Source organism: Centropristis striata, chromosome 3 (genome assembly GCF_030273125.1).
Source record: "Centropristis striata isolate RG_2023a ecotype Rhode Island chromosome 3, C.striata_1.0, whole genome shotgun sequence".
Taxonomy (NCBI): domain Eukaryota; kingdom Metazoa; phylum Chordata; class Actinopteri; order Perciformes; family Serranidae; genus Centropristis; species Centropristis striata.
Window position 1 is genome coordinate 11,408,939 of NC_081519.1, and position 27,935 is coordinate 11,436,873.

At 39.1% G+C, this 27,935-nt stretch overlaps 1 protein-coding gene across 1 annotated transcript; it reads right to left on the reverse strand.

The window, feature by feature from the left end:
• mapkapk2a (MAPK activated protein kinase 2a) lies at positions 1-26,816 on the reverse strand. The gene is made up of 10 exons (XM_059329422.1): positions 26,099-26,816; positions 8,920-9,059; positions 5,030-5,094; positions 4,636-4,715; positions 4,354-4,480; positions 4,176-4,251; positions 3,968-4,092; positions 2,603-2,688; positions 2,407-2,487; positions 1-1,847 (listed from the first exon to the last, which is right to left on the reverse strand). The coding sequence occupies exons 1-10, from the start codon at positions 26,258-26,260 to the stop codon at positions 1,722-1,724; spliced, it is 1,068 nt and encodes a 355-aa protein (XP_059185405.1). The 5' UTR covers positions 26,261-26,816; the 3' UTR covers positions 1-1,721.
• Between the last annotated feature and the right edge of the window lie 1,119 nt (positions 26,817-27,935).

Consider the following 27,935-nt stretch of genomic DNA (forward strand, 5'->3'; position numbering starts at 1 on the left):
TTTGTGTTTTATGTGTTTTTTAATCCAAAGCTGAAGCAGACAAAAGTACGGCAGGTGGAGCTGAACAGACTCAATGACAGGGAAAAAAAACAAGACATTTCTGTGCTTCCACTACAAAAAAGGTGTTGAGGGGGACGAGAAAAAAACAAAAACATTATCACAAACATTTGATGAACATTTTTACAGTGAGAGATTTTTAGGTGCGATGTGACAGGCAACATGGATGTGATTTTACAAAGTGAAGTAGACCAAACTGACAAAATTAACACAATAATTTCCCATGATCCCAAGTGAGCGGGAAGTGTCCTGTTGCATTAACAAGAACACTGAAGAGAAACCGACCATCACACCCTGTCTGAATGTGATGACAGCTTGCTGGTGGTATCGTCAAGAGATTCTGCTCTGGGACGAGGAGCAGTTCTTAATTATTTTTGACTTCCTATCAATCCTCCAGGAAGTGTGGAGGAGAACACTGCCACAGCACCAGATTAGTCCCACTGACCTCCTGACCTTTGAGCTGGTGCAACCAACAGTTACTGTAAGTGATCTTTCCAGAGAGGCTGCTCTTTCTGAACCACGTATACACTTGAGGGTATGCTACTGCTTACATTAAACACACACAAACGCTCCCTATTGTTGCTCAACATCTCTCCGACACATTTGCAAACAGAAACCAACACTAAGGAAAAGGTCCTAGCGGTACTTCAAGCTGACAAACACATCTGCATAGCATTCACCTGAAATATAATCTGGCAATGTTATAAACTGGGAAGCATAACATTGGTAAAAGCCTGAACCAAATGGTAGGTAGGGGTTAAAAGTATTTTGCTGCTTTAGCAACACTCAGTAAGGCCTAAGCTAATATGTTCATAAAATCCATGAAAAAATACAGTATCAGTTGGCTCCTACTCTCCTATGAGCTACATGCAGGAGAAACGTAGAGCCAGTTTCTGCTCTCAAACGTCATTCTCTGCCCTATATACTATGAACCTGAAAAACAAGCGTAGATTAAGGTAGGAGAGAGGGGCCACGAGTGAGGTGCTCTGTCAGAATGGCACATGGCCCTTGTGAGTGCATAGGCCTCTGTTTGACATTCACAAAGACAAACTGAACCTGACAGACACTCCCACCTAAAGTCCCAGAAATGGGTGACTATTTCCAGCCAATTCCAACAAACAGGGACAGAGTCCTTACATTCCACTTGTCAGTTCAAAATACATCTGCTAACTTTGCATGTACGTAAAAGAAACCTTCCCTTGCTTTTATTTTTTGGGATTTAGCCATTTGATTTAACATTCACAGGTTTTGGGGCTAGAGCTAGAACAGGGACTGCGGGGTCAAAGAGAACTACTGCTAATGCTAAGGCTTCATGTCCTAATCCAACCTTCGAGCCCCTCTGAGTACACAACCTGATATTTGGGGAAAGGAGAGGAGAGGGATCTCACCGATTCCCTCTCCCCTCCTTTTCTGTAATTCATAATCTCTTCAGTGGTGTAAAAACACAAATCAACATCCTCTCTGTCGGAGCAGAGTGGTGGGTTTCTTTAAATGGTAGAGTAATAAAAACAAAACACTCCTACAAAACATTAGAATTTGCCATGAAAAATAAAACACTGAGAAAATCCATGCAACGCGACTCACGTGTCGACAAATTATTGCTTCCTTTTTACAACCTGTGTCTGTATGTGCATGCATGCGTGCATCTGTCAGTGGGCAGCAGACTACGGCTCCTGCATGGCTTTCTTCCTCCGTTTCGTTAGCAGTGGATTGGTCGAGTCCTTAATGGTCTTGATCTTGATTTGCTCATAGTCGACCCGCATTGTTGCCAAGGCACTGGTCATTTCCTCCTGAAAAATTACGGGGAAAAAGCAGCTCATCAGGAGTTGAGTTTGAGCAGTGTGTGAGACAACCACCAATCCCAAGTCGGCCCGACAGCCTGAGTCATAAGCGGGACTGAGAAGAAATATTCTCTAAATGGTGGCGGAGGTCAGGTATGGTGAAATCATCTAAATTCTTTAGATATTCAATTAATGAACAACCGGACCAACAATTCTGAATTACACACATGTAGCAAGCAGACAAGTTGGCTATCATATGCTGTGTTAGCATAAATAGTCGCTCATAGTCGACCTTCATTGTTGCTAGGCACTGGTCCGGAAAAATTATTGAAAAAAGCAGCTCATCAGGCCATTTGCTTTACCCAATCAGAATCTTTTTTTTTTGTTAAGGAGGTCACATTACACTGCTCTCTCATATAACTGGATGGATTCTTTTTTCAAACAAACATTAAGAGCACAATGAGTTGTTAGTAAAAAACTACTAAATGTTAATTTAATGCATCTACCTTACCTGCAGATATGTCTTCCAGTTTTTTCAAAACAAAACTAAAGCAAAAAAAAATCTAACCTTGACATCCTCCCATGCGTCTTTCTCCTCCATTAGCACCCGGCTGGTGTGAAGTGGGGTCTGGGGAACTTTCATCGATTTCTTCAGAAAGACACACAGAACACATCTTTAATTTTACTTCACTGCAAGGTTGTAAGCCAGAGCACTTGAGCTGAAGTGTCGATCTTTGAAAATGCATGATGCAGTATGTGCTTACATTGATCCATGGATGATTCATGAACTCTGTGATGGTCATCCTTTTCGTCGGCTCAGTCTTGAGGAGGGTCCTAATCAGTTGTTGAGCTGCAAACACAATTATTTTTACCAACATTAAAAAGGATCAAAGGGGTCAAGTTAGTGTAAAACTGAACTTCCAGACACTGAAGAAATTAGGACACAGTGAATACAGCTACAACTGGACAGATCAGTTAGAAGATAGAGGCCCTGGTGCCACACGAGGCTATTGTCATTTTCTTTTGTTATACTTTGATTGAGTGCAATATCCTGAGAAATAAACATTATAAACGTATAACATCTACTGTTGATGGTGTAAGCTGAAACTGAATTGAGAAATTGTACTGTGGAGAAGGTGAAGGGACTGCACTTTAGTTTACCATAATACAGTTCCACCCTTTGTGGTTCCACACATATACACATACAGCCCTGTGTTAGGGGAAGATATTGGGCCGGTATCTGTCAAATCTTCATGTTTGCTTCTCTTTTCGCTCTAAAAGGTCTGCATTACTCAGGAAGTAAGATAACTTTCTATAGTGGTGAATGTGACTGACAAACCTGCATCAGTTTCAATTTCTTGATCAGAAAGTTGAAAACCAAAAAGCCACTTTGATCACGTTTAGGTGAAATGCTTTACAGTGTGTGTGCCTGCAGGAGCTTGTGAAATGACATGATCATGAAAAGTTTATTTTACTTTTGAAGATGGATACATTTAAATATGAACAAAATAATACTTCACATAAAATTAGTTCTCGATCGGTTTCAAGAAGTCTTAACAGGATACCACATTTAAATTAAATACCTTTAGAGCCAATATACATAAACACAGAATAGGTTAGAGCTGGAAGATTAATGGCATTTTGTTTTAAATTACAATTTTGGCTTCAAAACGTGATAATCGACATAAAGTAATGATTGTCCAGCTTTCAGTTTCACAGTGATGCTCTTGTTTTGTCTCGTGTCATAAATCAATCGCATGTCCTTCTGTTAAAAATTCTCTCTTTTTCAAATAACTTTTTTGGGGAGCATTTTTCAGCTTTATTAGAAAGTGACAGAGAGAATGGACGGGGGAGACAGAGGAGAAGACATTCAGCATCGGGACCTCGGGGCCAGATTCGAACCCAGGTCTGCTCTAACAAGGACTCAGCCTTAGTGGTATGCACTCGACCAATGGGCCATCTAATTAATTTTTATTGATCTGAATTTAAGTTCAATTAATGCATGACATTCCCAAAGACAATTGAGTAACTGTTAAATACTCTCAATTTCATTATTGACAAAAAATAATCGTGATTTTGAGTTCTGCCATAATCAAGCAGCCCTATATAGGGTATGTGTGTTGCCTGACCTTCCTCCGATACTTCAGACCATTCAGGGTAGGGAAACTCATATTGGCCCATTCTGATCCTCCTCTTCATCCCAGGAGAGATGGCTAGACCATGGTTCGAATAAAAAGGAGGGTATCCACACAACCTGTTGATGGTTTGAAATGCAAATATTAGAAAGTAAAAAATATGTGATAAAGGGTTCAAAGATAATCCAAAAAATTGACTTACAAGATATACATAATGACACCCAACGACCACATGTCGCATGACTTGTCATATTTCTCTGGGCCCAGAACCTCTGGAGCTGCAGACAGAAAGGAAGGAATAAAGACGGAGGCAAGGGAAGGAAGAGCAGGGTTTATCAAGTGGAGTGAATAAGAGAGTACACACAGAAACAGATCCTTACCAACATAGTAGGGTGTGAAGCAGGGAGTAGCTAAAGAGTTGTGTGAAGTGGTCTCCTTGGCAAAGCCAAAATCTGTGAGTTTAAGCAGGGCATTGGGCCTCTTCGAGGAAAAGAGTAAATTCTCTGGCTGCAGGGAGGATTCGGGAAGCCAGCCAGGAAAAAAAAAAAAGAAAAGAAAGAGTTATGACACTAGTTACTGGATTTTCAGAAGTCATCTTTGAACCCCCTTCTTCTTAGTAAAGAGCAAGGAAATGTCTGACAAAACAAAGATATGATACAAACCTTGACGTCTCTGTGTGCGATGTTGATTGCATGCAGGAATTGAATCGCCTCGCCTATGCTCTTCATGATGTCAGATGCCTCTAAATTGCAGAAAACAAAAAGTGCTTTTTAACAGAGATACAAGTGACTTAAGTGTGACACTAATGCGCGCACATACTGGCCATATATCTCAACACTGTGCCAGCAGCAGCAAAAGCAAGGCCTGTATGATGTTGTGGATCATAAAAATGAACGTTATATTTATCAGGTGTCAGTATGTGCCACTTGTATATGTCTGTGGGGATGCAGCAGTATATCTGAACTAGTGTGCCATGAAATCATATAAAAAAATACTGCAATACTGTAATATTTACTGGGATTTTACTGATTGATTTTAAACAACTAAGCTTATTACCTCTTTCTGTGAAGGCCTGGTCTCCTCTGTCCTGGATTCGACTAAAAAGCTCACCACCATCCATGCTGCAAAGAAAAAATCAAAAAACAACAGCATGAAACCGAGGAGTTCAATAAGTTAAATTGTGGCGCAATGACAGCCAAAAACACATTGCTACATTTGCAACCTAAAACCTCTGCATGATAAAATTTTAAGCCCAAAGAATTGCATTTCACAATGTGTGATTTATCATGATTGTGCCCTCTTGCCAGTTGTTTCAAAGCAAAGACTACGCAGAGTTTTCTTCCTCTGGCTGGTTTGTGGGAAGAGGTGGTTTGTGGTCTGTGGGTTGACCAATGCAGATGATCACCATGTGAAACAGAAAGACCTATTCACAGCCTTTGCACATATCGATGACATACCAGGTCAGTGTTTAAAGCTACAAGGCATCATTACCACCAAAATGAGGGTGAGTTGAGTCCTATATGTGGCCCTATGGTAGTGTCGATGAAAAATTGTGGCCCCCCTCTCCCACATTTAAGTTGCCCATCCCTGGTCTAAATCATAATTTCCTCCCAGAAATCCTTTGAGAAGCTATTTTCATAGCTATATTTATTGTCAAAAGACTTGATATATTGACCCATTATGGCTTGGAGCCACACCTGTACACAACTTCCTAAGACACAGGTAGGTGTGCAATTAATAACAATACTAAAATGCAAGTATTTAGTATGAAAAAAAAAGAGAGAAATAAAGTTTGCCTTCTTGCACTGGAACCCTCTTCAGATTCCTCTTCTCCTCTCATCTGAATTAGGTTTCACACTAGTTCATTTTTATAACGACACAAAACTACAACAGTTGCTTTGTTACACTGCATTAATAAAAGTCAAAATATTACTGACAACAGCATGGCTCTGTACTATACTATAATACTAGGATTATTACTCAGTATTCCCAGATCCATTAAAAAAACAAGAACATTTGTAACAAAACAAAAAACAAAACAAGTATTGAGTAAGGCAGCACAAAAGCAATCAAGACTAAGAATTACAGAAAATGTGACTGCTTGTTAACCTGAATACATGTATGAGAACAAGTAAGAGGCAGTCCAGCTCAGTGCACATGATAAGTTTCATTTAATCTTTTTTTGCTCGGTATGACTGAGTAAGTTTCAGGTCATATCATAAAAGCCAATTTTGAGATCACAGACTGGTTCTTACGGCCCGCAAGTGTTAAAGGGAGAGCAGGACTCGCAGAGTTAGAGCTGTGGGACAGCCCTGCTAAACCACAGCACACTTTTAACTTCTCAAAATTAATCATTCACATTCACATTTTGCATACTGACAAACGAACAGCAGCTCCATCCATTTTATTTTGATATCAGTAAGTAAGTTGTAAGTAATTGCAATTGAAAATCTCCAGCAGTAAGCAAACGTTTTTCACACGTGCCTGACTTTTGTTCTTATGTGGTCAGAGGTAGAGACACACAGGTTTCCTGACCCCAGCCTGTGTTTCTGAAAATGTCAAGAGTTGATGTGTGAATTCTCAGCAGAAGATATACCTATATACACCAAGTACTAAGAGCTAACACTATCACAGCAGAAACCCTATAACGCCCTCACACAGTTTCAATCTACATTGCTTCCAATCTCGTGTACTGTGGCAACAGTAGGGATGATGAAATGTACTTGTTGAAGGCATTATATCCATTTAGAAAATGCCCCAATACACATCAGCTGTTTTTTCCCCCAAAACAGATTGTTCAAATGATTGTTCGTTTGAATACTTTTGCAGTAGTAACTGTCACTTTGACCACGTAATCTGCACCAGGTAGCTTGTGGATTCTTCAGTGTGTTACAGAGTCATTGCCAGAACTACCTTTCATATGTAATGTAAACCTTAGTTTTAATAACTAGGCATTTACAGTGCGTCTCTCTCTTTATCATTAGATATGCACTGTGGTTTACTGCATCTGAAATGAAAAGGAATTTCACCTCAGTGCCAAAATGTTAAAACTAGCGTTGTGAACACTTTCATACTATGCGGCACCTGTTTTGTTGCAGAGACCTGAGGCCATGCCCTTCAGGTTTAGGTCACAGAGGTAGCACATGGCTGTTTGCAGCCCTCCCTAAACAGTATAGTTTGCAATAGGAAGGACAACTGTATGCATAAGGAATTGGGCAATCCAAACATGTTGCAGCATTAATTAATACAATCCAGCAGCACAACACCATACAGCCTCCGAAATATAACAACAGAGTTGAGTCAACACCTTTGACCTCAATGACAGTCTCAAACAAACCTGAATGTGATAAAAGGGTTACACAAAGTTCTTCGGCCATCAATAAAAAAAAAAACGTATACTTAACTTAGGAATGTATTTCCCAAAAAAGCTGGTAAACAGTGTATTGGTTAAGCGCTATTTTTCTATTGATCATGTTGATAAACCTTAGTGACTCTTTACACAACATTGAATAATACTTAAACAGCAGAATATAGGTCATCAGAATGATTCATAATCTTCAGTGTCAGAGGGCAAGGAGTCTGAATGAAGTTTCTTGTGTGTGATATTCTAGGAAATGTTTGAATGTTTCACCAGAAGAACTAGATATCTTTATTGCCATTTGATGCTGCGCTTTTTCTCAAGGAACTTAGTCATCTACATCTGCACTGTGAAGTAACCACAGACCTAATGCGTGCACGTGTGACAAGTGAAAAAGGAAATACAAAGGCAAGGAAAAGATACTTCGCTCATTTAGAAGAAATGGGTCATTGTCTACCAAGGTCATGTTCTATACATTTACAATAATTTACCTTGCTAAAATGTGCTTTGAACATCTGAGAAGGCATGGTGTTCATGACTTTATGTTGGCTCAGGTTAATCAAGGCTTTCCTGTACCTGCCCTCACAAGTCTGGAAACTGCAGACTGCAACTACATATGAAAATTCAACCAATACCAAGAATATTTGATTGAAGGGACATTTCTAGAAAGCAAACTAAACTGTGCTGAATGGAATATAATATATACATTAAAATAATGTGTGTAGTTATGGCTAATCATCAATCTAAGCTTTTTTGGAATATGTTAGTCCATTTAAATCATAAAGACTAAATTGGGTTGAAGGTGGATGCAAACAAACTGTCGCTTCTGCCGTGGCATCTAACTTGTAAACCAGTGCAGTAACATTGTGATTTATGCAAAGGGTATTACAGATATTATCATGGAAACAGTTGTTGTTTACCATGACTGTCACTGGCCGACCCTTCACCTGTAAGACAGGCGGACCTGTGGGTAAAGTATGTATGTGACGTAGTCTGGTGAATTTGTTCTGGGAAGTAAAACTCTCCTGGGGGTATGCGGAAAAGTACCTCAAGACACATAGTAGAACAACTGTAAAGAAGGGCATTTTTTAACCACAGAGTTGCCAGGAACTCAGATTTAAAGGTACATCTTGGATACATAGAGTTTGTTGCAGAGTGGCATGCAGAGCAAACCACAAATCACAATCATTCTTGAATTCTTTATCAAACAGAAAGAAGGCCCCCAAGACCTCGACCACAACCAGAAAATAAGCGAGGAACGGGGAGACATAAGGGAGCCCCCATATCTTAGGTTGAACAACATGCATAATTTATATCATGACATATTAGATCATTGATTGATCAAGAAGTATTATATATATATATATATATTTTTTTTAATTTTCTGCACAGATGCTCTCCCTCACAAAATCGCATGAATAATTCCAAAATTATTGTTCTTTCAAAATAGAGCAATTCACATCTGGTGAAAACGAATTTATTTTTTTCACGTTGCAAAATCTATAAGAAAAAATATAAGTGTGTGTGTGTGTGTGTGTGTGTGTGTGTGTGTGTGTGTGTCTGTCTGTCACCAAGACTGTGCACTTACCACTCCATGACAATAAGCAGGCACTTCTTGCCCTGATAGAGGTTCTCATAGACATCAATGATGCGCACAATGTTTGCACAAGGTGATGCCCTCCAGTGGAGCTCCACTTCCCTGTGGGCCTTGGCACAGTCCTTCAGCATCTGGACAGGAGGGCAGAAACAAGGAGGCTGATTAACATCTCATATACAATCGTAATTATTACTGGGCATATGAAAGAACTGGGGCCCCTGGTAATCATCAAATTATGTGTTGTACTTTATGACAGGGAACCAACTGCAGACAAATTGGATGCGACTACAACTTGCATCAATAGTAATCATGAGAGAAGAGCAGTGCTGCCATCAGCTGGCAGAACGCTGAAAAGATGCTGTTGAGTTTTCCGATCCGGTCTTGTGTGAAAGCAGCACCCTCTTTCTGTGTCACTAGGTCAGTGCACCACTGAACAAAAGAAACTGCAATTGTTTTTTGTCTAAATATATTTATGTATCTATTAATTGCTGCTACATGATTAATCCCTGACAGTAAAATATCACTCCTACTCGTCTGCTGCAGAGAAATATTTCTGAAACACTTAGAAATTCATAATGCAGCTCAAGGACACAAAGGAGCCCTGGCCTTATGGTACCTGGCATGACTCAGGCCTTATGGCCAGGTGAAATTAAATTCAGTATTGCACTGCTTGCAGTTGTGTGTGGGCAGATTGTTTTTCCTCCCTGTGACCAAATGTTGTTATGCTCATCACCATGGTAGAAAACAAGCAGATAATGAAAGGCTTGGTCATTCAATGACATTAATCTACACAGGTTTTGTTTTTGTTAATAATAATTTCAGGCAAGAATTTAATATCTTTATTAAAAGTAAGAGGCATGATCATTTATTATACATTTAATTTAACATTCTGATTATTGTTTATTTTAATATTTTTGTTGGTGAAGCCCTCTGAGCTGCAACGTTTGAACGCTGCCCACAAAGGCAATCTAACAAGCTTTATCTATTTTATTTCATAAGACAAAGCAGAATATGCAAACAGTTTATGCCACAAACTGTGCATAGCTAAATAAATGCTATGTACTTAATCAGCTCTTAAATCAGTGTGAGGGGTAAATAAAACCTTCTCAACAGGATCTATAGTCAGAGATACAACTCATTAGAACAAGTCCTCACTTGTGGAAATTTTCAAATAACAAAGGATACCTATCCTTTATCCTATCCTTTTACTAATCATGAGTTTATATTATGGGTTAGTGCCGTTTAAGAAAAAAAAGAGAACTTCCTCTGGACAGGGTAGTGTATTACGACCTTGCTAGTTGTAAATAACACAGCAAATGCCACATGATCCTCACAGGAAACTAGCGTCTCCTTCGCAGCAGTAAAAAAAAGAGTTGCTAGGTCAAATATAGGCCTGAACCTCTGAACTATGAGCTCCAGCATGTCTCAATGACTAAATATAAGAAAATCTTTAAACTCACAGAACAAGAGACAGAATTGATCACACAGCTACACCTTAAAATACAAAATGACTAATAAGAATTTATTTGAATTTAGCAACAAAAAATACAAATATGATCTAAATTAATTTGCATGCAATTTCCTATATTTTTTGTGGCTTCAAGTTTCCTTTTTTTGTGTTATTTACTCAGACAGGCTCTCCTTTGTAAAATAAATACATATAAATGATTTAATAATTTAGGGAATAAAGAAACTGACTTAGATTTTTTGCAACTTTTCAGTGGTTCAACTGCTCAAAGTATTAGTTGTAAAGTAGTGATATCTAAAAATTAAATAAGCACTAGGTTTGTTTGTAGATTTAATACAAGACTCCAAGTGAAACCTTAAAATATCCTTGTCAGTCAATGGAAAGAATTCAGCCTTGTGGCTTTGACAATCGTCTGTCTATTTGTGCTGCATTACATTCCTACCCTGCCCACGGTCACAACAGAACAGTGGGCTTCGCTCCAGCAGTCAGTGAATCCTGGCTGAGCCGGAGTATGCAGTGTGCTGTCTGGACTGGCCCATAAAACTGTCATTATGTTTACATGTACATAAGAAACCAGGTTACTCAGGAAATCAGATACATTCACTGTGGTAACCTGGTTACTGTCAAGCTCCAGATCAGTAATATTGGATTTCTAAACCTTCTTAACCTCATTATATTTTGGAAGCATTTATTCCTTAATATAACTATTACGGAGGATTTTGTTTGTTTGGGCCTAAGGCACAGTGAGAGAACAGACAGAGCAGTGTCTGAATATCAGCAGTCAAATGTTCTGTGACTTATTTCTACTTCTAAAGGTTTCTTCATGCATGTCATTTCAGTTGGACTTCAGTCAGTGGACATGGTTTTTGACATATTGACATTTTAAGCAGAAGCAACAAAAACTTCTTGCTGTAACCGATAAATGTTAGTTAGGTATTTTGAATAGTGAATGCTAAACAGTAAACAGCCAAGCAACACAGTTTTTTTTGCCCTCAGCATAGCGAGTGAGATCAAAACAGAAATTCTAATTTTTTTTGGGTGTTGATGCACGATCTGCCAAAAACAAACTACATTTTGACTACATTAATATTAGATGGTGTCTGGGATTTTTTTCTCTGTTGTTCTGACCCAATTGCAATGTTCTTTTAAAAATGTTCCTGCACAATTTAATAAGATGTTACAGGGCCCGTCTTACAGCAGTGTGGCATTCAGACAACCTATTTTCTAAAAGGTCATGTCATTGTTTCTCTGTGTCACTCCAGGTTTTTCTTTGGTCACATAGACGAAATTTAGTGTTGAGTTTACTGCAGCCAGCTCTGTGATTGAAGCATGTTTACTTGAAACTATGTTGAAGTATTTTCCAAGCTAATGGCTACCAGCTCCTGACAGTCAGCTGATAAACAGTCTTCTTTTTTATTAAGAAAAGCCACCAAATTCATATTGCCTGTTCAATAACATCCATGCAGTCTTTTGACAATTACGCTTCGGTTAGTTTGTAATATGGAAAGTGAAACTGATACTGTGTCCATCCTCTGCATGTCACCTTATGTCCTCACCTTATTTATTTATTTATTTATTTAAAGACGCTGATAAAACAAGGGATTGAATGAACATATAAAATGGCCCTTCTGATTTGAGATCAACAATCTTACTAAGAAGGTAAAAAAAAAAATGTATTACAAGAGGAAAAGAAACTACAGAAACTAAGATAAGACCAGTGAGTGAACAGACAGGAAAGCCAACACATCAAAGCCAAGAGACGCATGCAAATTTTGACTTTTATACTTCTAAACTGAGTGATAACAGTCCTGTTACTTAACATTCAAATCATGAAGAAGGTTTGCAAATGTACTGCCATATTACATAACAGATCTGAGAAGTGAGTGACAGACCAATAAAAAATATCTGTCCTTGTTACCAGAAAGAGTTAGTTGGTGTATTTAATCTCCACTCGTTATCTCAACAGTGGACAGACAGCACAGTTCAACCACCCTTTGGGACTTAAAAGAAAAACAAGGGTGGGTCATACTTCCTGCGTCACAGCAGAGAGGAAAAACGCCCAAAAAGACACATGACCCTTCGGACACAAACATTCGGCACAGCAGAGGTTTTCACTTCACTGTCACTTTTCAATGTTGTGTTGAAACAAGTGCCAAAATGTATACATTCTAAAAAAAGTAAAAGGAAATAGGCCATTTCGTGATTGACTGACAATGGAACCGAGCCACAAAATCATGTGATAAGTGTGATATCCAGTTTGTAGGTAGAAAATATTGTTGCCCGGGTTGTTGTAGGGTGGGGGGTGGGGGGATTTGTATTTGTATGTGTGTTCTGTAAAAAATCAAAAAGTATTATCTGTGTATATGACTGTATTTCTATAACTTGTTCTCAATAAAAAGATAATTGAAAATATTATTTTACTACTTGGAGGAGTAACTACTTCTGCTACAGATGTGGAAGTAAAAATGGATTTATAAAGGTTTCAACTGCAGGAATATACAACAGCATTTTCTGTACAATAAACTCTTAGAAACTCTCAAATAGCCATATTAAACCACAAATAGCTTGATGGCGTCTCTCTCCTGGAAACCATTGGTAGGCCACTACGGCGAGGTCATAAGAATGTAGAAGAAAATTAACTATGACATTCTTGCAAAACACCTAAAGCACTGTACAACATTAGGTTGAGTTCTCTTGTGTTATCACTGATGTGCAACTTGTTGAGATCACAGAAACTAAACTGCACATGTTACATAGATGCAAAATAGTTTAAAAACAAGTAGCTCAAATATAAACAATATAACAATCAACTTCAATTCAATAACAATAGACTACCATTAGCATAAATAGCTTCCCACTTTCTGCTCGATTTGGAATTTAACCACTGTGATCCTTGCCACTGCTACCTCCACTGTTGACATGTAGAGGAAGTAGATGGCCATGTGACTTCTGCCACACGTGCATTGAGAAGATTCCTCTCCTTTTCATTTCAGTTTGCCTGGCTCACTATTTCGCTGGAGCCAATCCCAGCTAACATTGGGCGAGAGGCAGGGTGCACCCTGGACAGGTCGCAGGACTATCGCAGGGCTGATACATAGAGACAGACAATCAAGCTCTCATTCACACCTAAGGGCAATTTAGAGTCACCAATTACACCAAAGTGCATGTTTTTGGACTGTGGGAGGAAGCCGGAGTACCCGGTGAGAATCCACGCTGACACGGGGAGAACACGCAAACTCCACAAAGATGGGAGGCGAACATGTCTATCACCTATCACCTCACAGCACAGGTGTGAGGTGATAGTGCTAACCACTGTACCACCATGTAGCCCCTAAATGAACATCACTTACTCATAAATAACAGGGAGTATAGTACACTGTGCTGCACTGAGCAGTTGAGTTTATTCACAATTATTACCCTGTTGCTGCGATGCCCAACTGTCAAGAAGAACTAAAAAAAATAGATATGTAGTAGAAACAACAATCATGTGCCTAAAATAACATTAGTACATCCAAATATAGCAGACTTCCCTCCACAAACAAAGGCTTCTTAACACATGCACAATCTGCACATGAGAAGACACCCCCGTCACCTCTCTGCTGGTGTTTGCCTGACTGCATAGCCCCCCATCTGCTGTTAGCCCTTTGAGGGTAAACAGTGAAGCTAGTGGAGAAAAAGGGAGACGAGGGGGGCAGATGGGCACACAATACACTTCCTTTAGCCAACACAAAAGCTCCCGGGCCCGGGGCAGGACAGTGGGAGGTGGGATGGGGTTAAGCTGAAGGAGCACCAATCCTCCACCTGCCACTCATGAGCCAGTGACAAGTCAAGGGAGGATACGGTGAAACCAGACAAAAATAGAGAGAGTGATAGAGCAGTGGAATTCTGGGGTGGAGATTTTTGAGGAGTAACAGGTTAAGCTTGGCTCAATCAGAAAAGCTTCTTAACCTGACAGAAAGGGTTAACACAACAATATACCAGAAGGTGTCTCTGCAAGTGTGTGTGACTTATCCATTGTGCGGTCAGTGGAGCAACAAACATGTTTGTGTCAATAGGACATGATCTGATTAATGACATCTGTTAGGCCTCACAAGACAAGCATCTGTCTCTGTGTGTGTGTGTGTGTGTGTGTGTGTGTGTGTGTGTGTGTGTGTGTGTGTGTACACACTGGTATTAATCATGTATCGAATGTATGTATGCAATGCATATAAACAACTTCACTGTTTCTTGTGGCTACAAAAGGTAACCATTTTATTTCATTCTGTGCAATTAAAGGGTTGTTCAGACTGAAGGTGAAGTTGTTATCATTAGGCCTGGGCCGATAATCAATAAATCAATTAATCGCACGATAAATTAAATGAACTCAATAATTTTGCCGGCCTCGATATATCGCCATGTGCATGCGTGTTTGTTTTCCTCGTGTGTTGCCTCCAAGAAGGCTGGATGACAAGAGGGTTCACTCTGTGCTGGATCTCAGCACCTGGGCGCTTTTGTTCCATAGCAGAATGAGCGGAGTGAACCCTCCTGTCAGTCATCCAGGCTCTTTGGGTCTCTGTTGGGAAGGCTGGGCCGCTAGCATTGGCTACACACAGAGTGCAGCAGGTGAGCCTCGTGCGGAGCAACGCGAGGAAAAAAGATGATTGCAAAGCCAAATGCCACAGCCCCGGTGTGGGAATGTGTCGGTTTCAAACCGAATGAAAAAGGTGAGCCCATCAACACACGGACGAGCCTGTATGCCCAATTTGTTCAAAAGTGGTGGCAACAAAAAAAGCCACCACAACAAACTTGCATGCCCATCTAAAGCAGAACCACCCGACCCAGTTTTCCCAGCTGGGGAAAAAAACTGCACCTGGAGATGCAGAGCCTTCGTCCCGACAGTCAACACTGGTCGACAAAGTCAATATAAACGCTGTGCGCTCACAGAAAGTGGAGTTTGCTACATCGCAAAATAAATACTGCCCTTTAAAAAAAAAAAAAAAAAAAAAAAAAGTTTGTTTTATTTATTTAGGATATTTAAACGTTCTTAAAATTACAATTACAATGGTAAAAAACACTGAGAAATAAAAGTGTATCGTATTTGAAAGGGTGTGCATTATTATGATATATTATCATGTTGACAATAATATCGTTTATCGGCAATAATTTGTGGGACAATATATCGTCCAGCAAAATCGCCCCAGGCCTAGTTATCATGCTCTTGTGCAGACGCACTACTAGTTCAAACTGTTTTAACTTAATGAATAATGTGTGTCTTTTAAAAGGTTAAATGACTCCACTTTGAGACTGTAGGGAAAAGGTATTCAATAACTGATAGGTGAGATCAGTCAGCCTTACCAGACATAATATATGCTTGACACACTTGGTGCAAAAGTTTTTACTTAGTCATCGCAAATGTCTGTACATTTAGCACAACAGGCTGACAAATATGGAATGCCAAAACAGTGAATCCTTCAATCACACTGAGTTTGAACACACCTGAAAGACAAAATCCTCACATTCTAAAGAACTGCTTCATGTTTTTTTAAGATATATATTTAGAATTAAGCTCTTTCAGTTCTGTGAGGAAAGTCGACATCCTAGCTATCCAAAAAAAAAGCTTGCGGGCAAGTATCTTTAGCCAGCAGGTGTCATAGTACACAACACCCATTCATTAAAAAAAAAAAAGAGTTGCTGACAAGGGAGGAAGTGAAAGAGTACGACATCTGTATGACACAGAGAAACAGCTGTCTCACTTCCTGATAAAGGCTGGCAGATCTGCATGGAAACAAAGAAAGAGATGGAGTGCCGTCTTTTAAGAGGAACAGCAGGTTTGCTGGAGACAAAGACAGATGGGGATACTGAACAGATCAGTGGTACTACAAAGTAAATTAGTCAACGAGAGACTACAGAAATTTGGCACACATTTTTGTCAGCCTCTACCTTTATCTGTCTCTTTGAGCTGGCTTCACTAACTCCTCCCTTCTGACACCTTGTGATTCATGTTGTGAATCCCCCACTGCACCTGACGCATCAGATAATACGCAACACAGCATACCTCACTGCATAAATACATAACGCAGAACAGGCTGGTGTGTTATCAGATGATTTCAAATTATGTGGGAGAGCTGTGATTTGGCCCTTTCATAAGCTACGTGTGCACATTAATATATTTACACAGGAACTTAACGGTCTAACGGTCCCTGCCAAGACATCAAGACATAGGGAAGACATAGACATAGGGACAAGACATAGGGAAGCTTGTATCTCAATTATTTTAATGTAAAAATTAGTCCAACTTTTCCCCACCATGTTAAAATCAAAAGAAAACACTGTTAAATAAAAACCCATCTATCAATTAGGTGATTGACAATAAATTATTAGGGATGCAAGATTATTGTGATAGCAATAACTGATAATTACCAGCTTCTCAGGGCCGATACCAATATATTCTCATTTTGTATTTAAAAAAAGTTCAGAACCTGTTTATGCTCACCTGCAGGTAAGAAAGGCAAACCTGTTGTGAGCAAAGATGGATAAGTTATTATTCTATAGCTCCGACCAAACCAAATCCAACTGATATTATTATTGTGAACACAAAGAATGGTTCAAATGTGCATTCATTTGTTAATTTTTCTCGTAAAGCACATAAAAAAATCAAACATGATTTGTATTATATAAAACATTTAAGCTTAATTAAAACAAAAAACTCAGAATTGACTTCCCACTGCCAGCTGATGTATTTATGTGTGTAGATGCTGCGCAGTCTATGGAAGCAACTTGGCTTCCTATTATCAGCTGACTATTTATCAGCTATAAAATTTAGATGCATTATTCCATCCCTAAAACCTATAGAATGACAATTTTTAAAATCACCATATTCATTAAATTTTTGATTTATGAAGAAAAAACACCATCATTTTGCATGTTACAGTTTATGAAAAGTGCAGACTTACTTACTCTTACAAAATATACAAAACAGAAATTTGTTTTTTGATTCGTGTAAGTCTTTTCACAGATATTTATGCAACAGCAACAGAGTTCACATGTGGCTCGTTATATGAATGAACTCAAGACTCACTTCCTTTTACCGTTAACACCATTCAGCACTATTCAACCACTTTGCTTCCTCATTGGAAACCGATCATAAGACCAAAGCACAGCAAAACATTCACACAAAAAAAAAACTGTGTAGAATAAATCCAGCATCAATAAAATCAGTAAAAGAAATGTCTCTTGAGAGCTCATTAAGAGGGTATCCACAACTAAACATGCAGTGCTGTTTCGGTATGATGGAGCGCCGCATCAGCTTGGAAATTACGTGGTATCACAGATACAACTGGTTACCAGGTTGTGGGTCCGTCTAGTACAACTACAAAACCACATCCTACCAAACACACTTCCCCCAACAAAAAGGGAGGGAACAGAGACAGACGAGGTCAGTGCATGGGGGTTGGTGGCTACTGCAGTCAATCACAGACGATATAAATTACAATCAGTAAATCATATTATTTCAAAGAAGCTTACAACACCAAGATAAATGTTTACCAAAAGGAGCTTTTACTTCAGCTAATCCGTTTGTTTGTGAACAAATGTCAAACAAATATTTTCACAATAATCTGATGGGAGAAACCGGATCTTATGGCACCAAGAGATTTGTCATAGTTTTCCCATAGCAACATCAAACAATGCAGACTTCAACACCACAGGCTTTAAACCAGATCCCTTCACTGATCACTGAGTTACAGCCAGTCCAGTAAACCATAAGCACTCCACTGGACAAGGGAAAAATACAGAAGAAGACAAAATGTGTTTTAGAGATGAACAGGCTTGTTTGTCTCAGCCCCTTAGTTTATAAGGCTGTGACTACTGGCAAAATAAATCACTATCCTTGAAGATAAGGGTATACACTTCTCTAGTAGTTGTGTAACACCTTCTATTGATAAGTGGCAGTCAGAGGAAGTGTCTTAACCCATTGAAGCCTGGAAAGCGGATACGTCGTTTTGTAGTATTTGTATAAGCTCTCAAATACTTTTTGAATTTAATTTCTATGTGCTACAGAGGCTGAAAAATCTATTATTTAGTAGAAGCGTTGACACTTCTGTTGAATTTCCAGAAAAACTTCTGGTGTTAGGGGCTTATTTTAAAATCACCCAGAGGTTTTACAGGCGTTTTAGGCGTCAATGGGTTAAAGTACTATTCCTCAGACTTTACTTTTTTACTTCTCACTTCACAAAGTTGTAGTTCCAATAGACCAATGGGCCAGAATCAATATGAAATTATGTAGTGCTTGATTCAGACAGAAAGACTGTTGCTCAGCAGAGGATTCGATATATTTGGCGAATTAGATGCTTGCATCTTTTTGCATTTTTAATCATTGATTGCTGACTGCTGAGCCCAGCTTCATGAGCAGAAGTACAACAGCTGGAACATATAATCTTCTGCTATTATTGCCAATAGTCATTGTCAATTTTTATCCCCTTGGAATGCTAAAAACATTTCCCCCACCAATAATAGCAACAGCTTTTAAATCTGACTGTACAACACATGCAAATTAATTGAGGCCATTATGTAATAATTCTGGATGATAACGTTTTTTCATGGTGAACATTTGTTGTCAATGAGTTATTATAGAATAGCGGACATTACCAGTTCAAGAACTGCTGAGGCAAAAACACATTTTTTCACAACAGGAAAAAATGAGTGATGATAAATGAATTGTATGCTGAAAGCAGGGTTTTTTTTCTCTTGCTCAAGCAGTTAATCAGTGGCATAGTGGAATAAGTAGGTTCTCTTCCTGCAATGAACAAAAGACATCTTACGGTGCGTTCAGACCGGACGCGTAGCGAATATTTCGCGCGACAAGATTACATACAAAGTCAATGCAAACACGCGAATAGACGCGAATTTTTGCCGGCGGCGCGAATCGCGGGTTTCGCGCGACACGAATGCCGCGATTGACGCGAATTTCGCGGCGCGAATGAAACAACGCGAATTCGCGTGAGTTCAATAAATTCAACTTTGGCGAAATATTCGCGTGACGCTGTGTCGGGACAGCCTATCAGCGTTGAGATTCTGGACGACAGTGTCCGAGATACATACATGAGAGAGAGGAGAAAAGAGGCAGGAAGGAGGAGTGGGTCGGCAGGAGGGACAGGAAAAAGGTGGAAGTACTCTGCGGTCCTCTCTCCGTGCTGAGTGCACCTCCGGATGATGTCACTCACCCAGACACGACGGCAGAGCAGGTACAGGGACGCTATGCTTGTAATGTCAGCCATGGTTGATGACAGAATGAAATGGAGGCAATTATTTGGCGCTAAATAGTCTCTTGGGCTAAAATTCGCGTCGCGTTACTCGCGCGAGTGACGCGAATTAAATTCAATTCTCGCGCGTATCAATTCGCGCGAGTAACGCGACGCGAATATTCGCTACGCGTCCGGTCTGAACACACTGTTAGAGATGCCACTCTCATAAGGGTACAGTTAGACAGAGAAACAACTCAGAAGGCCACCAGAGTACCTCTTCCTTCCTCTCTCTCTCTCTCCCTCCTTTTCCTTCCTTTCTCTCACCATCTCATGATTGAAGCATGGGCCAGGCTCTTCCTCTGCCTTAGCCTTTGATCAGACATGCTGACTGTGTCAATGCTAGATTCAGAGAGATTCATGCTGTGTGCATGGTGATTCAAACAATGTCTAGACTCTTATATTTTAGTGTAGTCCAAGAGGATTTATTTTTTATAAATTCAACCCTATAAACAAGAAAAAGCTCCCATTTGAACTGGCAAATGTTTCCAGTTCCTCTTTTCTCAGCCAACACTTGACAGGTGTTTACTTCACCACAGTGACTTCCACATCTTTCCAAATTTCAGGAAGAGCAACTTCAACGACTCACAAAATGTGGCAAAAACATTTGGTCACAATGTCTATGATTACATCACCTTAACGGCACACATTTCACTGAGTTCCTTTCCAGATCCAGGATTAAAGAGTAGAATTTGTTTGTTTTTCACAACTTCTTGTCTGCTATCATTTCAGCAACATATTGGTCTGTTGAATGGCTTCACAAGTAATCTGGTTATTGTCAGCTTCTTGCAGTAAACAGATCCACATGACGTAAACAAGAAACCTTTCCTTAATTGAGGTCAGGGATCAAGATACAATTGGTTCATTAAATTCAAATTAAGTTCAAGGTCCAACTAAAACTAAAATGAAAGTAAAAACTAAGGGTAGAACTGTTCAGACACCTGGATTAAAGAAAACGGTGCTTGCTCACTCACTAGAGAGTAGAGATCTACAGTACATGAAAATCAAAGCTGAATCCCATCAATCTTTATAATTAGAGAAAGAGAAAGAATTCTTGTCATATATAGAATAAAACTGAGGCACAGCTGCATTTAAGAAAAGCTGTGTAATGGTCATTTAGTCATTCCTTATGAGTACCATGTTCAATTTAAATAATTGTACACACTTAACTTTCAACTAGACATAACATATATCATCTGCTATTTTATTGAAATCGCAATATTAAAATATTTGTTAAAAGGCAAAAGATTTGCCAACATACTGTTCTGAATCATGCATTGTGGTACTGCAGAGATGTCCCGGCCACAATCATTTTAACATATTTCTCAATGAAAATGAGGGTGGTGTAAAAATGATCATTCCTTCCAATACTCGTTTAGTTTAAAAATGTCAACTCTGACATTTCATTGACAGTTCATTCATAATGTATAACAGAACTACGCACAAGCTCAATTACAGGTCATCATGTTGCAAACCCCAAAAAAAGTTTTTTTCATCTATTTAACCAATTTCTTAGAAGGCTAACGCAAGGCATGAGCTATACTTTAAGAGAAAAAGAAAGCAAGACTGATCCTTTTATGTAATACACAGGAAATTGGCCAGTCCTGAGCCTCAAAATGTACAAACTAAATGGTCTCATGTATTCTACAACTTCCTCAAACTAACAACTGTTTGTACTTAAAAAAAATTACAGCCTATTCATTTATTGCAATGAGACCACTGCATTGGCATGGTGGGAGGTCCGGACACCCGAGGGTTGCACAAAAAACTGCATAGGTGTCTGGCAAAAAAAAAGATTGACCACACACACTGCTCAACTTTTACTGCAACAAAATGCAAAGTTATCCAGTACCACAGTGTGTTGCACTCAAGTGCAGATTCAAGGTTAAATGCCTTGTAATGCAAAACTGCATGACTCTACTGTCTACTGTACTACAAGTTGTAAAAGTGTGCAGTGTTTTGTTCTGATAAAAATGAATAGACGTGTGAACTTTGTGAAAGAATGTCATTGTCTTACCCGTATGCTGTAGCAACAAGGCCACACAAACACACCCTCTTTTTTTTTTTTTTTCTATTTTCATTCAGAATGTGGCCTTAACCTGATTGCTTGCAACAACCTGGTTTCTTGTGTGCATATAAATGTAGTCACTGTAAGACGATACCTGCAGATGCCTCACACCCTTTGAGAGTGTGTATGCTGCGGGGCACAGACCAATCATGAGAGGAGGGCACATGGCTTATTGTCTTTGACAAAAGCAACAAATTCAAAAAGGTATTGATTCTCTGCGACAGGTTAGATTAAGAGTAATACTTTACAAGTCAAATATGTATTCTTAGGACTTTGAAGACTTTAGGGTTTCCTTTACTCTGCAAATCTCTTTCCCACTGACACTCAGAGTTACACAATATTCCGCTGCACTGTCAGCGCAAAACTTGGTTCAACAGACAGGTAAAAGTTTCACAAGGTGATGTCACCTTGGCCCAGTCTGGCTGATTCCTGGTCCTGGCATCAAATGCAAGCAAGCCTAATGAATACAATAGATGAGACAGGGCTGACTCAGCTGACGTCAGTGAAGGGAACAACAAGGACATTAGTTCATTCAGTGAAGGCAACAATCTGTTTGGTTACAGTCTGTCTTACAGAGAACAGCATCAGAAATGATCAGTGAGGTTAACATATTACATGCCATCACCCAAAAGCAACAAGTTTTAAGAGCTATAAGAGTAACTGGAGAGGTTTCAATAAAGTATAGGAGTTTTTTCACAATCACGTCACTTAGTGGCCTTTAAATCATCAAGTGTAGATGCATGTGTATTCATACATATGCAGTTATTGGACATATAGAGATAATTTCCAGCTCTATCATGAGAAAGGAAGCCAACAGATCCCATTCGTCCAGTAGCTCATTTTTTTAACTCCACAAAATACACAAATGTTGAGCAATATTTCCACTACCTCTCATGTAGCTCTGATAAATCATAGCATTTCCCTGCTGCTTTCAAATGAATTGATGTTGTCTGTCCTCCCATTGAGTCACCTTTTTTGTTTTTCAATTCATGGGGTTTCTCTCTGTAAGGCAGTAGCAATGGCTGGCAACAATATTTTGCTGGTGTGTCTACAGAAAGAGCAAAGGCAGATCTAGCAACAGCATTGTTTTATTGAGAAATCTGTCTCCATCATCCTTTGATGCATCTTTATCTCTGTCTTTTCCAGCTCAGCCAAGTGTACATTTTAATAAAATTTCATCTTTGGTCTTTGTTTTTTTTTCCATGCTCAAAATGATCAAGGAACCGTTGTAGAAAAACATACTTGAGAACGCACTGAGAACAGTAGTTGAGCAACTCTGAGCTCCTGTGAGCAAAGATTAAAATATATATTACCCATCAAACTCACCATTATTGTCAACACAATTCTGGTTGATACTTATAATTAAATTCATATTATGTACAAAGGGACCTTCCTGGCCCTGAAAGTTCAGGGATGCAGGTTGCCACAAGAGCATGAATGTCCCTAATCCTAACCCGGTCTGGGCAGTCTAAGCAAAGCTCCACTGGCATTTACAAACATGAGAGAAACGTGACTAAGCCTTAAAACGACCCCTAAATACAAGTGAATACAACTTCCTTTTCTTAGAAGTATCCCTAAATTCCTGAACTCTGTGCCTTTGTGATGTAGAAAGTTTAACAAGCAGCACTCAGATTATCAGAGTACATATTCTGTTGCACAAATCACTGTATTATACTGAGTGACACAACAAATGATTTATATCAAGAATGAAAATAGAAATATATAGATATATATTTTCACACCAGTACCACCTAATTTCGTAATAAAAAATCGAGCTTTCCATTTTAAAAACAAGTTCGCTTTTTCACATCCCATCTTTATGCACAGCATATGGCAATGGGCAAAAAATAGTCTGTTTAACTAGAGCTTCTAATTTGTACCAAATTTCCCAGATGTTTTTTGGCATCGTGGGGTAAAACAAAGTTTGGCAAAGTAACATCTGTTTGCTGTGTGAAACTAATGGTTGATTCTATCAGTTACGGAAATTATGCGATTGAAACACTATTATTAAACACAATTATTCAATTTTGAGATTGAATTCAAATATGAGCAAAGATATTTCTACCATGAAAACATCAGATGGCCCACATGTGCACACTACGTCTATAAAAACTTCTCACTCTTTTCTTCTCTCTCTCTCCCTCTCTCTTTTCGGTGAGTCAGTAAAAAGGCTGTTTAAACTTTGGTATCGGATTATCACCTCCACAGCCAGGCAGCATCAAACCCACGTCTACATCCAGGTTGAGAGGAGGGTCATGATGTGCGTCAACCCATTCAGACAGGCCCCTGATAAGGGTTTGATCATTTTATGTTGTCCGGAAGAGACTACACCACAGCTATTTTAGAACTGTGCTTACAGATGGCTCACTGTGAATTTAAGTATTAGTAATTTGTTCTAAGGTGGCCTGGATTTTAAGTGACATGTTATGATGTTTAATTGCTTGCATGAGGAAGATCATGAAGGAAAAAAAGTTGTCAAATTGAATTTTTGGCCACTTACAATTGCTTATATTTCAGTGACCGGACTGATGCATATTGTTCTTCACAGACTGCTTTGGACCAGTACCAAGGTGCAATATCTGTCCCGATCTGAAATTCTAACATGTTACACTTGATACAGAAAACTTCAACAAATGCAACTTTCTACAGGAAACAGCAGACACCTTGTGATAAGACACCTGACACTGGATGACAAAGGGTAATGTGACTTTTTCATGATGATTACTAATAATTATTCATAGATTACCATCACAACATGACATCAAACAGGTTTGAGAAAGAGCGTGTGCATTCATGTTCAATAAACACACACTCCAGTGCAGCTGTGACCCGGTTGTTTAGACTCAATTTCAGTTTGAACCACCGCACAGGATGTTCCCAGGCTGTGATTCACTTGTCGAAGATCTAATGCAATACCTACTAAACAAACTTCACACTGCGCTCTCTTTTAAAGAAATAACCGAGCTGGCCTACGGTAATAAATGGATTTACTGGGTCGCTTCTCGGTCACCCATGTGTGGTTAGCTGTTGTGACGTTTGTCTTTTATCAATCATTGACCGATACAATAAGTGATCTCTAGTTGTAGTTCCTATCACTGCAGTCACTTTACAGCCCGCCCTCAGCTTTTTGTAATTTACAGGACACGGAAGGTGCTTGTATTTATATCCAGAGGACAAACAGAGGGTTTAACCTACCAACCACTATTTCCTTATCACAGTGTTATGTCATCACATTAAATGGTGGATGATATGCAAAACAATTGAGCAGGTTGCGAAACAGTGTCAACATCACATAGCCTGTCCAGCAACGTGCTCTGGACTCCACTGTTGACAACAATCCACACGCGATAAGGGTCGGCACATCACAGATGAGATGGGGGTGTCTGTATGACACATTAATTAATTGTTAAAATATAACATACACCAATATCACTGTCTGCCCTCAAAATACAAGAACCCCCTTTATACTATAAGGTGTTTAAGTTGCAGATAGCCGGCTTGTAACTGTAAACACAAATAGTGGATTTTTTTTCTTCATTTTTTTTCATGGCCAGTGGTGATAAAAACTAAAAGGTTCTATCCTATCACAACCCTCACAAGGCAATAAATGTTCACAAAGAAACATTTGTATTCATCTGCAAATTTTCTGTGTTAATCTGGTCAGAGCTGCAATGATTAGTCTTGATTGACAGTAAACTACTTTGATAATGGTAAAAGTAATTTTCCATGCTAAAATGGCAGAAATTTCTGTTTTCAGACTCGTGTTGCTTTTATCCATTTTATATAATACGACACTCTATATCTGTGGGTTTTGGACTGACAAAACAAGACACCTAAAGAAAACAACCAGGGCTTTGAGAAACTGGGATGGACATTTCTCATTATTTTATGATCATTTTTTAGACCAAACGATTAAAAGGTTCAACGAGAAAAAAAATCATCAGGATAAAAGATAGTGTTGCAGTCACAGATCTATAAATATGTCTATAAAGAGTCAGAAATTGCTAACCACATTTCCAGGAGCTGTAGGTAATGTTCGGGTTGTTTGTTTTGAGAGACCAGTGACCAGAAAAGTAAACGAGATACAATTTACGAACAAAGAGGACAAGGAGAACTAGTAAATACTTACTTTAGTGAAAAATCTGTGCTTACTAAGCCATTAAAATTGTATTAACCAATTGACTAACATTTCATGGTATTTTACTTTTCACCTCATAGGGTGTGTGTATCCTGAGTTGGGACACTTTAGATTAACCTTAGTTGGAAACAGAGCTTCCAGTACAATAAAACTATTTAAACCAAAAAATAGGATACCCAGGCATTGTTGTCAGTTTCTTTACCTAAAATGTGACCTACCTTCAGCGCATACTTGTCTCCAGTGCTCTTCTGGATGATTTCAAGCACCTTGCCATTGATGCCCAGCCCCAGCACCTGGCTGGTCACCTTGTATTCGTCTGTTATGGCATTCTTCTTGATCTGTAAGGAGGGCATTGGATGGTTCTGTGCGTTGGACAGCATGCTCCTGGTTTGGGCTGAGAGACGAACAGAAGCCCCCTTCTCAACAACACTTGTGTCCTTTTCCTTAAAATTCAAATCGAGTCTTCTTCCTGGGTTAGCCGGCCTCTCGACAAACTGTTCACGGTGTAGAAAACCAGGCCCGAGAACCGACCGGCACTAAGTTTGACGTTACAGATTAAACAGAGTCAATTGGTTAGCCGATAAAATGCTAAATTAGCTAGTTGTTAGCATGCTAGCTTGATCCTATTCTTGACCTGTGATTCTCGGCTAACAACTCAGCTATGGGTTAGCTTATCCATCTCCGGTGGTGTCTGCCGTCCACCGGTTCCTCAAAGAGCCCTTCAGGAACTTTTCTAAAACAACCCATACATCGGGTTTCACTGGGATTTCTAAATTCGTAACGTAAAAGCTCGCGAGTGGAGTTAAAAAACGACAATAACACTCAACGAAAGACAGACAACAGGGGGGGAAAACTCCGACAGCAGTAGCAGCACGCCAAACACTTCACTTTCCGACGGACAGACACCCAGCCGGAGCAGGTTTTACTGCTGACGTCATGGCCGGGGACTTTTCGGCGCTTAAAGGAGAAGTGCGACAGAGGAAGCGACCGTTTATATAACAGAGAGACTAGACTGGAGCATGAAGCACAAGGCACAGGTGGTTAAAAATTAAAAAGTTTATGGCCGGGGTCTCAAACTCAAATTATTATAACACAAAATTACTTTAAAACAAAGACACAAAATGACAGAAAAAAACCTAAATTACTTAAGAAAGACACAAAATGACAAAAAAAGACACAAAATGATTAGAAAAAGACACAAAATTACAACAAAAGACACAAAATGACCAAAAAAAGACACATAATTATTTTTAAAAAGACACAAAATTACAAAAAATGACCCAAAATTACAAAAAAAAAGACACAAAATGACAGAAAAAATTAAATTACTTAAAAAAAAGACACAAAATGACAAAAAAACCATAAATTACTTAAATAAGACACAAAATGACCAAAAAAAGACGTAAAATTACTGAAAAAAAGACTCAAAATTACTCAAATAAGACACAAAATGACAAAAAAACATAAAATACTTAAAAAAGACACAAAATGACCAAAAAAAGACGGAAAATTACTAAAAAAAAGACTAAAAATTACTCAAATAAGACACAAAATTACCAAAAAAAACCACAAAATTACCAAAAAAAACACAAAATTACCAAAAAAAAGACACAAAATTACATTACATAACATTTCCACTTCGTCCAGTTACAACAACACAGCTGCCTTTCTTTTTGTTAATGTCGTCATAGAAACAAGTGAAACAAAGCTCCAGCTTGCGCAATAAAGGGACACACACACACAAAACGGTAAAGTGTCGTTCATATAAAACTTTCATATCAAGGTAGGGGCCACAAAATATCGTCACAAGGGCCGAAATTGGCCCGCGGACCGCAAGTTTGAGACCCATGGTTTATGTCCTGATCACCGTAATGCAGCCAAAAGTAACAAACGCTTTAATTGTTTTATATCATAGTTTAAGTCCCCAGAGGCAGTGAGTCTCAAAGTGGAAGTCAGGGCACTGGCGGACTCAGGATGTTTGAGGGGCAGGGGCAAAAATAACAAAAAGGGCACCTGCTGTGTGCGGTGGGGCAGCACAAACAAAAGGTTGTCATA